This window comes from Staurois parvus, unplaced genomic scaffold, assembly GCF_062004578.1.
Source record: "Staurois parvus isolate SC_StPar_1 unplaced genomic scaffold, SC_StPar_1.0 ptg000031l, whole genome shotgun sequence".
Lineage (NCBI taxonomy): Eukaryota > Metazoa > Chordata > Amphibia > Anura > Ranidae > Staurois > Staurois parvus.
In genome coordinates, this window is record NW_028317827.1 from 741,818 (window position 1) to 755,911 (window position 14,094).

At 43.2% G+C, this 14,094-nt stretch overlaps 1 protein-coding gene across 2 annotated transcripts in view; it reads right to left on the bottom strand.

Annotated features, from left to right (window-relative positions):
• STAM2 (signal transducing adaptor molecule 2) overlaps positions 1–14,094 on the bottom strand; it is a 64,460-nt gene that overhangs the window by 27,405 nt on the left and 22,961 nt on the right. The window contains exons 3-8 of one of the 2 annotated variants that reach the window (XM_089659493.1): positions 13,341–13,416; positions 13,152–13,247; positions 10,078–10,224; positions 9,879–9,948; positions 6,725–6,893; positions 5,303–5,397 (exon numbers count right to left, since the gene is read on the bottom strand). In XM_089659493.1, the coding sequence (XP_089515619.1) occupies positions 5,303–5,397; positions 6,725–6,893; positions 9,879–9,948; positions 10,078–10,224; positions 13,152–13,247; positions 13,341–13,416 (653 nt within the window). Of the gene's footprint in view, positions 1–5,302; positions 5,398–6,724; positions 6,915–9,878; positions 9,949–10,077; positions 10,225–13,151; positions 13,248–13,340; positions 13,417–14,094 lie in introns of both variants that reach the window. The other variant, XM_089659487.1, reaches the window with a different exon arrangement.

The window sequence follows — 14,094 nt, forward strand, 5'->3', positions numbered from 1 at the left end:
CATTCCCCTCATTCTGGGTGGGTCAGATGGCAGTCAGGTGTAAACAGACAGGCGGTCCATTTACATCCGAGAGCCCATAGGGCTGTGTCTACGTCCGCTCTGCATAAGCAAAGTGGACAAGGATCAGTCATTGACCTGCTCAGCAGATGGATCCCCCGCTAAGCAAGTGGAGGCTGTCCCATGTGAAAGGAGCCTTAGAAGAACAGACCAGTGGATTGTGGGTCCTAATGTGGGCATGGCTGATTATGTCATCTTGATATCAGTCACGCCTGTAAAATTGCTGCCAGTCTGCTCTTCTGAGTGGTGCACACACTAACAGTCAGTCAGACAAATCCTCTGTGATTGTGTTTAATGGGACCTGAAAGCACTTTTAGTCAGAGAGGAAAGACCAGCAACAATGGTGAGGCTAATGTCTACTATACCAAAATAATGGTGCTCACCCTCTAAAATTGCAACGTCCCCTCCTTGGCCAGTAACTGGAGCCACAGTTTATGCTATTCTGACTCTTTTCAAACAGTAACTATAAGGGTGCATTCACACAGGCACATAGACCCGTATATCTGTAAAGTATTTTTTATGCACATGGGGCAGCATACAGCAATGATGGGAAGTCGGTTCAAAAACAATGACAGACTGATAGGCCCAATAGCTATACGGACCTCTATGCACACCTGAGCATATACTTGTGTACAGGAGAAGATGAGCAACTCTGGATGCATTCTGTCTGCGCCCAGAGCCTCTCGTGTATGCGAGTACACCCTCGGACGTGTGTAAGATCCATACAGCTGATGCACCTGTATGAATCATTGATTTTTAACAAGCTTTCACAAGCGGCTGTATGCTAGGCTAGGCACATAAACACCACTTCATGAATGTAAAGGTCTATGTGTCTGAGTGAATGAGGCCTAATGGTTTCGGTCAAGTACATTTTTGCTTTTAAAATGAAATTAACCATTTAAAACAGGTTTCAGCCACGACACTGGTATTATAAAACAGTATGCAGTATTTAAGAAAAAGAAAGCGGTTTTCTTTGAGATTTCCTCTAATTAAAGTCTTCATTTGGCCCCCTCCAAACGCAACAGGCAGAAGAGAGGGAAGGAGGGTGGATAAGTCGCTACTCTGAATCATTCGTGAGCTTTGAGCTGGGGCTTCTAAGGCCTGTTAACCAGCTTTTATTTTAATGTAGAGCATCAGCCGCCAAAACATTTTAAATTGAGCTTAGATCTCCACCTGCTGAATGGCTATGTAAATCCACTGGCAAAATGTTCATATCACAAGGAATATGAAAGCACAAGTCAATCCCATATCGAACGAAAAAAAAAAAAAAAAAAAAAGGTACACCTTTCTTGCACTGCTGCTCCTGTACTTGCTCATGTGGTCTACAGCCTGGGCAAAGATTGCTTTATATATGGATACCAGGGGCACTGGGGGGTAATGTATGACACTAAACTGCAAAGAGACTGCAGGTTGACTAGCAGAATATCAGGATCAACCAAGCATGATCACTACTTAGACACATAAGGCATGGTTACACATTTCAGGTTTTCTTTAACAGAACCTGTCACGGCCTCGTAATGAAATTAAGGTGCCTATAAATATTCCACAACAAACTCCCAATTTTGGATTGTTTCCTCATCAAAAGGCCAGGAAGCGATCGGATGCATTAGAAAGCCTTGCACATTGCTTTTTCTTCAACTGGTATAAGCCACTACTAGAACCGTCTACCATGTTCCTCCCATGCAATCCCCCCACAACCCTCATTCAACCACAGAATCTGGCCAGGCATTGGTTCATTTGGTCAAGACACGAAGATAATCACACAGCAGATACATGTCCGACCATTCTCATGGGTGTGGACAGCTTAAAAGCAGAAATTTACCCATAACAACTTGATAAAAATAATTTTCTTTAGCAAGGAATATACATTTCACAATAATTATGCTACCAAAATTAGTGTGTCATAAATTGCCTCCAGCAGTGTTCCTGTTTCTTTTTGCTGGAGGTGCCATTTTGTTGAAGCCCAGAGCCCCTGAACAGCAGTAAAACATAAAGCGGAACGAAACCTTCTATTTAAAAAACAGTTACATTCCGGGAATGCCAGGATTGCTGTCACATTTGCTTGTTTCCTCAAACAAATTGTTAAACCTTCAAAATAGCTGGTGTCATATATGATCACATGAGCAACACCATGGCAGTTGCAGATCAAACAGAAGCAGTTTACTTGGCCGTACAGGATAGGAGGGTTTAATTTTGGTATAACCTCCCTAGCGGTCTGATTATGTCAGTATTTCTGTGCTCAAAGCGGTACATTTTTTTGCATGGAAATATGTAGTTTTTTATTGTAGGCCTGTCATTTTTAGAAATAACTCACTGAAATCTGTCCGAACAAGAGTCTAGTAAACATCCCGGGTATGTTAAAATTTGAAACACGAAATCATAAATTATAATGTAATAATCATAAATAACAAATTTAATTCAATAATATAATCAAACCAAAAACACTGAAATTTGAAATATAGCGCCAAGTTCGCACATCACTGAGCAAAGTTGCAAATTCGTTTTCAGTGTCTGATGACGAATTTCCCCCACAAATCATTATCATTGAATTCTGCAAGTGGTTCTAATTTACTATCGCTGTTCTCTAGCCGGTCTAAAACCGCTTTTGACCTAAATGGACGCTTTTTGGACGCCATGGACGTTTCTCAGTTTCCAGGCAGAAAGAGCAGTAAAAATGTAGGCAGGGCACAGGACAAAGCACTCGGGACAAAATGTATGTGAAATGGTTTGATACAGTAATGTTTTACTATGTGATTTTAGTTATTTAGTTAATGTCATTTTTTTACATTTTTACATTTCCCGCCAGTTCCGTCCCCCGTATGTCCCGACGTCGCAGGAAATGGAACCCGGAAGACAGATGCCGGCATCGGTCGGAGGACATGGCCGGGGACACTGCAGGGGGGACATTGCGGGAGCGCAGGACAAGGTAAGTGCAGAATGGACCCCGGAGCAACGCTGCAGGGTATTCCCGAGTGTAGCTCGGGGTTACTGCTTGTGGTGCTGAAACTTTACCCCGAGCTACACTCAGGAATACCGCCAGGGAGGTTAAGGATGTTAGCAGATTGATCTCTACAAATTCGGCAGTGCCTAAAAATGGAGAGCAACTGAGCATGTGCAGAGCAGGGTCAGACAGTGTATTGCTTGATTTTAAATAGTATAGGCACTTATTTTTAAAGTTTATTAAAGATATACATGCAAAAGGGGCCAGCCTGAAGTGATATAGCAGGACTTAATTTTCTGATTAAAGTTCCACTTTAATTAAAGACATTGGGATGCATCCACACACATTTATTATCAGTTTTCTCTTTTGTGCATTTGGAAGATCTGGGGGGAAGGGGGGAGTCCTCAACCCCACCGTACTTGAAGTTTTATTGGCTCTGAAGGTGCCAACCCCACCGCCCAACCCTCCAATGAGAGGGCTGAAATGACAGCTGTTTCCATAAAACATACAGCTCATCCAGAGTTATATATATTGATGCAGTGGGTACAGGCACAGCATGTTGTCAATCCATATCCAAATATCTTAAAGGAGAAAGGAAAACAGACAACGATGAAGATACGCCCATCGGCAAAATGCTTTGACATCACAAGTCAGTGACATCACGGCTGGTCGGCGCCATACACCTAGTTCCGATGGACACGAAGCATCACGCCTACGCAAGGTGTCCACCGATTTCCATGTATACCCTTTAGGAAGCGGGTCCTGACCACAGGGGCCCCTGAAGTTGGCAGCTGGCTCCAGTACTTGGAGCATGGAATCCAGCAAATGGAGGAACAACATGTGGTTATCTTTTGACCGAGCAGGTGGTGAGTGATACTTTCCTCACACTGTAATGGACACATGTCCGATAGGCCCTCATTGCTAGAAGTTTGTTACAGCAGCAGCCTCATTGACTTTCTCTTACAACAGGATGGAGACATAATGGTACATCTTACAGTCGGTGCACAGCACCTTATTTGCATAGTCCATCAAAGATCTATTCATCACCTTCACCTGATGGTCCTTATGGTCATCTTTTCATATCACTCTGCATGTATGAGGTATATCATAGTTAGTCAATTCCAGCTCCTTAGCATTGTCTAATTGGCTCCTATTTCCAGCAATCTTGGTGTTTCACATGTCTATATGACTGATGTACAGCCTGTTGCATATGTTTTCATCTCATATATATTTCCCCACTGTGGTGGTGTACCCCGATGTGCCTTTGCTATTGATGCAAAAGACCTGTGAGTCATTGCCCCTATAGCATAGCATCACTTGTGGCCTGCCATGATGTCTCGGTTTTTTATTTTAAGGTTGTCTTGTGTATTGTCCATTATTGAGGTGATGGCTATTTGCAGTCTTGACTCAATTGTATTCTATGTGCAACTTTGCCAATAAAGCATATCCCTGATGACTATTTGAGTATCGAACTTGTCTTTCATGTAACCGCTTTTCTTTATGAATCTCTTTTCACTTTTTTTTGTTGCAGGTTTTTTGGTTACTGGGCAAACTTTATACTTCAGGCGATACCTATTATTTTTTAGGCCTCTATCTTTATGGTAATATAGAAAACAGACAACACACTGTTCTGTATGTCTGGATTGGGTAACAAGCTAATTTAAATCTTATAAACCATCCCAGCTCCACAAAGAGACACACTATTACTAGGTTATGTTTGGAGCTCTAAATAGTTCTAGAAAAATCTACATATTGGGTGTTCTAAATGCATTCTGTGTCCTGCAACCCCAGCGATCCAAAAGACAGTTGAGCTGCATGGTTCAGCATGGTAATCCAGATAAAGTCAGTTCAAGCCTGAAGGGAATTGTATGTAGAAAGATATCATTGCTCCAAGCTTGTAATAAAACCCACCCACTTCTGGAATTCTAGGTGTCAACCAAAGGGAGCCCAACCATGCTCTGTGAACTCAAGAGGAAAGCAGGAAGTCGTACACCAATGACATCAGATCACATCCAAATGTATTGAAACCCAAGCAAGCCCATATTGGATAAAACATTAGAGATGGGCAGTTCGGGGAGAAGAAGGGGTTGCAATGTGCTATGTCTAGGTTTAATACAGTCGGATGTGATCTGTCGTTGATGGGCTACTTCTAGCTTTCTCATAGAAGAAAGATCCCTACATTTCCCAACATGCTTCAAAATTTCTAGAGTTGAAAAATACTTTTGGTTGCACAATCGACACATATCAAGCAATTCCAAAAAGTGAATTCAAAATACAGACTGTGCAATCTGTTATTTTACATACCTGCTTCAGGCTCAGCATTTAGAGTGGAGGAAACAAAATTGGATGGGAACAAGCCTACACCTCTGTGGTTCTCTCCCTTCCACCAGTTGGCATCACTGTAGAGAAATGTAAAATAAATGGTAATATATGGGATAATGTCACCCCCACTGTAAATTCAGAGACTATTAGGATTCAAAAAGAATTCAGTTACCATATAAATGTACAAGACCACAGGGTATAGCATATATAAAGGTCAGAGCGCTCCGAACATTAATTATTTTACTAGAAGGGTTCTTTATTCCTTTTAGGACACCAAAACAACACTACTCATACATGTTGCAATCTTATTGTACAATGTGCTTGATATATCTAAAAATTTACAAGACTTTTAACGTGTGCAGTTACATAAGATCCAGTCAATTCACACATACAATGATGACTGAAAAAATGACTGAAGAGTAGAAAAATTGTTCACTAGGTTTAAATAGACTGCAGTGAATGTGAATTGGTGCTGGCAGATCCAGTGCCCAACAAGGTAAAATGTATTTATCTTAGGGGTTAATTTAGTATAAGGGGTTAGGTTAAAGCGGAGCTCCACCCAAAAGGGGAAGTTCCCCTTTAAGGCTTTGTCCCCCACTCCTCGTTAAGCACTGGCAACCTTTGGGGAGCAGGTACCCGAATTTGACAGGTACCTGCTCCCACCTCTGCTGCGATCGCCTAGGTTGTCATCCCCGCTCCCTCCACGTAGTCTTCTGGGACAGGCCCCAGAAAACTACAGGACCACTCACAAAGCACAGCGCTACTGATGCACGCGCAGTGGGCACCTGGCCATGAAGCCGCAATCTGTCACAGCCGGGTGCCTACACGGAAGATGCTGGCACCGAGGTGACAGGACGGTCAGTCAACCCGGCCAGTGTGAGGACACCATGGAATCAAGGGACAGGTGAGTGTCCGATTTTTAAAAGTCGGCATCTACATCTGCATCAGACTGGACCTCCACGTTAAGGTTAGAGTCAAGGGTTAGGGATTAAGGATAATTATCTGGGTTAAGGTAGGTGTTAATGCTCTCAAGTAAGGAGCTGGGGGTGGGCGTGTCATCATGCTCAATGTGCAAGACCTCATCTAGCAATTGTAGGACTATGTACAAAATAACTTCTGCACAATACAGGATACAGTGGTGACGTGGGGATTAGAGAGAGCAACCAGTGAAAGGTGTGGGGGACCCAAGAGTTCAACAGTCCCGAAAGTGTTGGTTTCCCAGCAGAGTTTGGGTGATCATTTCACAGCAACAGATAGGAGGTCAGCAGCACGGACGGCAGGTGAGAACCATTTTGTTTATTCTTTACAGGTATGCTTGCTTTATACTGTACTGACAGGGTTGCTTTAGGCATATTAAAGTGCTCAAAACATGAATAGACAGGACGTACTGCCCACGATGCTCACCTATCATCCAGCACAAAAATGACTTCTCCACTTTTAAACGTCAGCTCATTGTCCTCCACGGCTTCAAAATCATAAAGAGCCCGCACTTTTCTGGGCATGCGCTGACTGTCATGCGGCACTTCCACTGATGGGTATAAAGATTTGGTATCTGATGGTTGCTGCTTTTGCTCTTGTAAAGATAATTCAATTGCTGTTATTTGAAAACATTATTTACAATATTAGAAAAAAAAAAAAAAAACATCAGTTTATAACAAACTAAAACACACACACACCACACTTCACTAAGATTGTGAGTAATTTTACTCCAGTCTTTATTTCATCAAAAGGATCATTTTGAACTTAAAAGTGGTTGTAAAGGTTGAAGGATTTTTACCTTCATGCAATCTATGCATGAAGGTAAAAAAACCTTGTGTGTTCTGCTCTCCCCCCCCCCCCCCCCAATACTCACCTGTGCCCCCCTCGATCCAGCGAAGTGCACAAGAGCCTAGGCTGTCCCGGGACTCCCTCTCCTCATTGGTCAATCAGTCTGTGAGCCAATGAGGAGAAAGCAAGGGGTGTGGCCAAGCTGCAGCTCTATGTGTCTTATAGACGTATAGAGCGGGGTTCGGGAGCGAGCATGCACCAGTGCCCCCATAGCAAGTGGCTTGCTATTGTGGGCACTGGTCAAGACAGAGAGGTGCTGACGGGAGACCTGAGAAGAGAACCATTGCACAGAGTAGGTGAATATAACATGTTTATTATTTTTAAAAAAAGCCAACAACATGCAATCACTATCTATAGAGGGAGCCATGACTGTCACTAAGCATGATGATTTGTACTAATCCTTTCCTCCTCAACATACGGCAGGCAGTCCCTGTATTGAAACACCACCACTTTATTTCTCCCCAGTGACAGAAGGTATTCCACATGTGTAGAATAACTGCTCCCCTACTGCATGCCAGGGTTCCATTTGTTGGTGTCTACATCACCCCAGGGCATGAAAGCCAATGACAGGAACCACAGGGTGTTGTAGGTATAAGAGGTATTCATAAGAGGTATTCAGATACCTGATTGGCCAGGAAGAAGCAAAGTAGCAGTGTTTCAACACGTGGGCTAATGGAAAGCTAAGTATAGAAACTGTTCTTTGAATACAAGTGATCCTGTGGTCAGGGGCGTATCTACCGCGAGGCAAACAAGGCGTTTGCCTTGGGCGGCAGTTTACAGGGGGGCGGCACCCCACAGGCAAAAGGGACACGGTGTGTCAGTGGCAGGGTCACCGTGGGTGGGGGTACAGCCAAGCCGACACACAAGTAGGGTCTCCCGGGCCAAGGGACCAGCTGCAGAGGAGGGTGGAGTGGTGGGCGGATCCCCGGTGTGCGTTGGGAACGCGTTAGGGCCGGGGCCCGCTGTCTTGTCCTGCTACCCCCCCCCCCCCACACCTCTCCCGATGCCCCCCGTCATGCTGCCCCCCTCCCCATGTCACACTGCCCTCCATCATGCTCCTATCCTGAAGGGGTGGATCTTAAACAGGAAGGGGTAGGACAAATTTAGATGGGGGTGCCCAATTTTAGTTTTGCCTAGGGAAGGACAAAACCAAGATACACCACTGCCTGTGGTAACAGGGTCACTTTAAGGAATTAAATATGTACAGTAATATGTACAGTTGGGCAGCACAGTGGCTAAATGGTTAGCACTTCCGCCTGGCAGTACTAGGGTCGTCGGTTCGAATCCCAACCAAGGCCCCACCTGCCTGAAGTTTGCATGTTCTCCCTGTGTCTGCGTGGGTTTCCTTCGGGTACTCCGGTTTCCTCCCACACTCCAAAGACATGCTGGTAGGTGAATTGGATCCTGTCTAAATTGGCCCTAGTGTGTGTATGAATGTGAGTTAGGGACCTTAGATTGTACGCTCCTTGAGGGTTAGGGACTGATGTGAATGTACAATATATATATGTAAAGCACTGCGTAAATTTATGGTGCTATATAAGTACCTGAAATAAATAATCTTTGCAAATTGACCATTACACTGTTTTTAACATAACACCTGCCTTTAGAGAGATAAGCTGTAATGTGTTGTGATAAGAAAAACGGGAAAAAAAACTTAAGTTAACTAAGCGCAACACATAGCACTACTTGGGGTTCATGTGGCTAAGTGGTTAGCACTTCCACCTAGCAGCACTAGGCTTGTCGGTTCAAATCCCAACCACTACCTGCCTGGAATTTGTATGTTCTCCCTGTGTGTGTTTCCTCCCAGTACCCCAGCTTCCTCCCACACTCCAAAGACATGCTGGTAGGTGAATTGGATCCTGCCTACATATATTGACCCTAGTATGTATGTATAAATGTAAGTTATGGACCTTAGATTGTAAGCTCCTTGAGGGTTAGGGACTGATGTGAATGTACAATATATGTGTGTAAAGCGCTGTGTAAATTGGCAATGCTATACAAGTACCTGCAATAAACAATGTCAATAATGTCATTCAAATGCTGAGTTCTCTGAGTACATGTTGCTGCGGTTCAGTGGAAGATGCAGCATTTGACATGAAAAGGTTTAATTTGACATACTGTGCCTGCAGCTCAAATGCACCTGAATAACGAATGCTGCATCTACAAAAACACAGCACAACGCAAAACATTCCAAATGCACATGAAAAGCAAGGAAAACAACGCTCATCAACATGTGACCTTTTTCTGCTAATGCATTTCTACTTTGCACAGCAACCAGGAATTCTCCTTTAGGGGAACATTATAACAAGGAAATATGAAGGCTGATCTCTCCTAAAAAGCGTTCACTTTTTGATTGAGATGCCTATCCAATGCCTTTAGAACTTTCCTAATTAAAGACCTGGGACAAGAAGACAGATCAGGAGTTTCGTGTTCACTTTGACTTTCCTGGTCTGTAAGCTTGTATCAAGTTAGTGACTTCTAAAATACTGGAGCCAAACGAAACCAGGCAACCGGCATTTAAAACTCAAAGCTATTCTTCTCCTTTACAAAGCATAGTCCGTTGGCTGCACGCAGCAAATAATATTGTATATGAACATTTCTTATGTAAAATCTCATATTTAAGAGCCTAAAAAAAATTAGAATATATGTTACAGTATTAACATAGTTTATAGCACTAATCATAAAAAGAAAGAAAACTGAATGCTGCATATGCCCTTTAAAGCATGCCTACCCTTAGCAATATCTTCATCTTCTTTATTTTTGCTGGTTGCTGTCCCGTTTTTAGGTGTATTTGACGTGCTCTGTGAATTAGAGATAGGTTTATGAGACGGAGATACATTATCCGAAGAGGGAGAGATAAGTAACGTCATGTCTAGGGAAAAACACATGATTCTGAAGCAGGTCCACTACACAGCACATGATTATCCCACCTGAGAGCCAGAAGTTGGGAAAGTCACGCCTTCTTCCTTCAGAGATTTAATGGTGGCCGATATCAGGCTGAACTGGGGATCTTTCTGGAATTCTTCGGCCCATTCCACCATCAAAGCTTTTAGTTTCTCTGCTACTTTTGGATGTGCCTAGGAGAATTAAAAGAAAGTATGATTTTTGTACTCACCATAAAAATCCTTTTCTTGGAGTCCATTGAGGGACACAGGAAGTCGTTCCGCTTTTTGTTGTACGTGCAAACAAACGAAAAATACTGTAGGCCTGTCCTGGATAACCCTCCTATCACCGGCATGCCTCAGTTCAGTTACAAAGCAGTACTAGGGGTATGATTATACAAACAGATGGGCAGGGCCTGTGTCCCCTAATTTCAGGAAGGTGTGCACCACATCAAGAAAGAGCAAATGGTTTCTTAATTTGGGAGCAATAGCAGAGGACTGCTACTCCTCGGATGAAGCTCAACAGGCAGAGACTAGAGCAACTTAGTATAAGGCAGCCACAGAAGCTGATGGTTCAGAGGCAGCCAATGCTTCTGGTAAAATAGGTACAGAATCTGTGGGAGTGCGCCTGTGGCCCCTGTGGTCAAAGTCAGCTGTGACTATGACTGTAATAAAAAATAAAAACCTCAGCCAAGAGGAGAGCACTAAAGAAGACATCGTTGACAGAATAAACTGCGGAGGGCAACAGGATTCCTGGTGTTGACATCAGCAATGTCAGTAGGTGAGCTGCAATCTGCCCTGGAGCCATTAGCAGATTGTGAAATGGGGGCACCCAATACAGCAAGACTGTCCCACCACCTACCCTCCCTCCCATGTCTAGAATCAGACATGTTGTAACCATGTAGAGGTAAGGCAAGTTAGGGCTCAAGGCAGAAGACAAGACTTCAGGTACTTATGAAACCCAGAAAGCAAGAAGGAGGTGAGGATCAGATGGCCGTAGGTGAGGATTAAGCATCAGAGCTCAGTCCTCCAGCGTTAACGCCTTTGGTGGTAGAAACCAGCGGGAAACAGGTAATTTTAAAAGGCATCCAGCAACCTATGTACTTGAGGGACCTCCGAGTGCTTGGCCCAATCAGAGTGAGTCTTCAGAGACCAGGCAAGTGCTGAGGCAATGCAAGTGGAGAAACAAAAAGCCAAATCTAACACATTGCACACCAAACTCCAAAAAAGGACTGGGCACCCTCAATTTAATATTTGGTAGCACATCCCTTGGAAAAAATAACTGAAATCAATCACTTCCAGTAATCAATTAGTTTCTTATCCCTCTCTACTGGAATTTTGGACCACTCTTCTGTAACCAACTGCTCCAGATTGGAAGGGTTCCTTTTCCTAACTGCTGTTTTGAGATCTCTCCACAGGTGCTCTATAGGATTGAGATCTGGACTCATTGCTGGCCAGATCAGTACTCTCCAGCGCTTTGTCTGAAAACATTTCTGGGTGCTTTTTGATGTGTGCTTTGGGTCAATGTCCTGCTGTAAGATCTGTGACCTCTGAGGGAGATCCAACTTTCCAACACTGGACCCTACATCGCACCCCAGAATTCTTTGGTAGTCTTCAGATTTCAGAATGCCATGCAAACAGTCAAGACATCCAGTGCTTGAAGCAGAAAAGCAACCCCAAAATATCAGTGAACCGCTACCATGTTTGACTGTATTCTATTCTTTAAAGGCCTCATTACTTTTTCTGAAAACAGTAGAATGATGGCCTTTACCAAAAATCTCCAATTTTGTTCCGTCTGACCACAGCACATTCTTCCAAAAGAATTTTGGCTTCCTCAGGTAAGTTTTGGCAAACTCCAATCTGGCTTTTTTATGTTTCTGTGTCAGCAGTGGGGTTCTCCTGGGTCTCCTATCATAGCGTCTCTTTTCATTCAGATGGCGACGTATAGTGCGAGCTGATACAGTTGTACCCTGTGCCTGGAGGTCAACTTGAACTTGTCTGGAATTTGATTAAGGTTCTTTATCCACCATTCGAACAATCCTTTGTTGCAATCTTTGGTCAGTTTTTATATTTCATCCATGTCCAGCGAGATTAGCTACAGTGCCACATGCTGTAAACTACTTGACAATGCTGTGCACAGGAACATTACGATCTCTGGAGATGGACTTGTAACAATCCTCAGGCAATTATTTGGTGCTTTTTCTCCTCCGTGCGGCACACAGACACACAACAGATAGGTGAAGCCAATTTTTCATCATTTTAACTGGTTGCCGGTGTGATTTCTATATTGTCAGCACCTGTTGATACGGGTGAGTTTAATTACAAAAATGACAGGAGCATAAAATTCTGAGAAATAATTGCATTCCAAGTTTTTGAAGGTGCCAATAATTTTGTCTAATCCATTTTTGGAGTTTTGCATGGAATGTGTCAGATTTGGCTCTTTGTTTCTCCCCTTTTGGTGTCATACCAATACAAAAAAAAAAAAGAAACATGGCAAAACCTAAACATTTGTAATTGCAACAAATTTCTTAATCATTTGGTGGGTTGATCACCTACTTGTGGCCATACTGCCACTTTACTAGGAAACAACTAATGCTTATTTTGTGTGTTTCCTCCCAGTTTTTACCACATACTACTTCTGTCATTTTAGCAGCAACCTCTGCAGCAGCACCACTTCATCAAACCATAGCTGTTCGACCTAATCCCATTCTAATGACCCAACTGTTTAGGGCCCCTACAAAAATCACTAAATGCTCAGCAATGGAAGGGAAAACCTACTTCAAGCCCTAGCTCTTGACCTTTAAATTTTAGGTGTACTGTAAAAAAAAAAAAAAAAATGTCAAGCTTCAGACAATCAGTTTTGTCTAAAAAAAAAATAAAGCTTTTTTTTTTGTACATAACAAGCAAGCAAAGTTTGTGAAGCATTTTCCAGAGAATAAAAGATTAAAATAATTGACTGATTCCCCAACGTCCAGTGAACCAGACAATCTGTGGAACAAAAAGCTTGTTTTTATCACCAGTATTGTGGAAGAGAAGGCAGTTGATTCAAGGTAAGGCAGAGATCAATAAGTTCTTTGTTAACAATAACACATATATCACTCAAAGGAGAATTATTAGCATACCTTATTTATAACTCCTCGCACTTCACTTGAGAAGTCTCTGGAACATATTTCTAGATGAAAGGCTTTTCCGCAGTTGGATACGCAGGCTCCTAATAGCTATGAAGGTACAGCAAAGGGCATTATGACAGGAGATATTTTATAGCTACAGGATGTTATGCAACTGACAATCAATAAGAGGAGTGTACTTACAGTCAGGGCTTGTAAAGCTACGTGTGGGACTTTGTGATTCACTCTTTTCATTATAGCTTTAAGGCCTTCTTTAGCTCTGAAATTAAAATAAACAGAAATTCTTAATATTCTAATTAATTTTGTATTAATGAGCAGTGCCAAAGTAAGCCTACATATCTGAGAAACAGTGTGAGCACTATCTATGTATGAGATCACTGGATTATTATAGGAGGCAGAACAGGAAAATGTTTTCACGCTAGAAAATACGACTACATAGTTTTGTGTGTTGAGGCGAGCTCTCAAAGAAACAAACCTGTAACAAAGAGGGTGACTGTAACCCAATCCCACTCCAGCATGCGCATGATTGGCTGCCTGAGTCAATTCCAGTTCACACACTACTGACTGCCCAATCACACTCTAGCTCACACTATATTAGCTGCCCAATCCCACTCCAGCTCACAAACTATTGACTGCCCGATCCCACACTATTGGCTGCCCAATCCCACTCCAGCTCCCACTATTGGCTGCCCGATCCCACTCCAGCTCACACTATTGGCTGCCCGATCCCACTCCAGCTCACAATCTATTGACTGCCCGATCCCACTCCAGCTCACACTATTGGCTGCCCGATCCCACCCCAGCTCACACACTATTGGCTGCCCGATCCCACTCCAGCTCACACTATATTAGCTGCCCGATCCCACTCCAGCTCACACTATTGGCTGCCCGATCCCACTCCAGCTCACACTATTGGCTGCCCGATCCCACTCCAGCT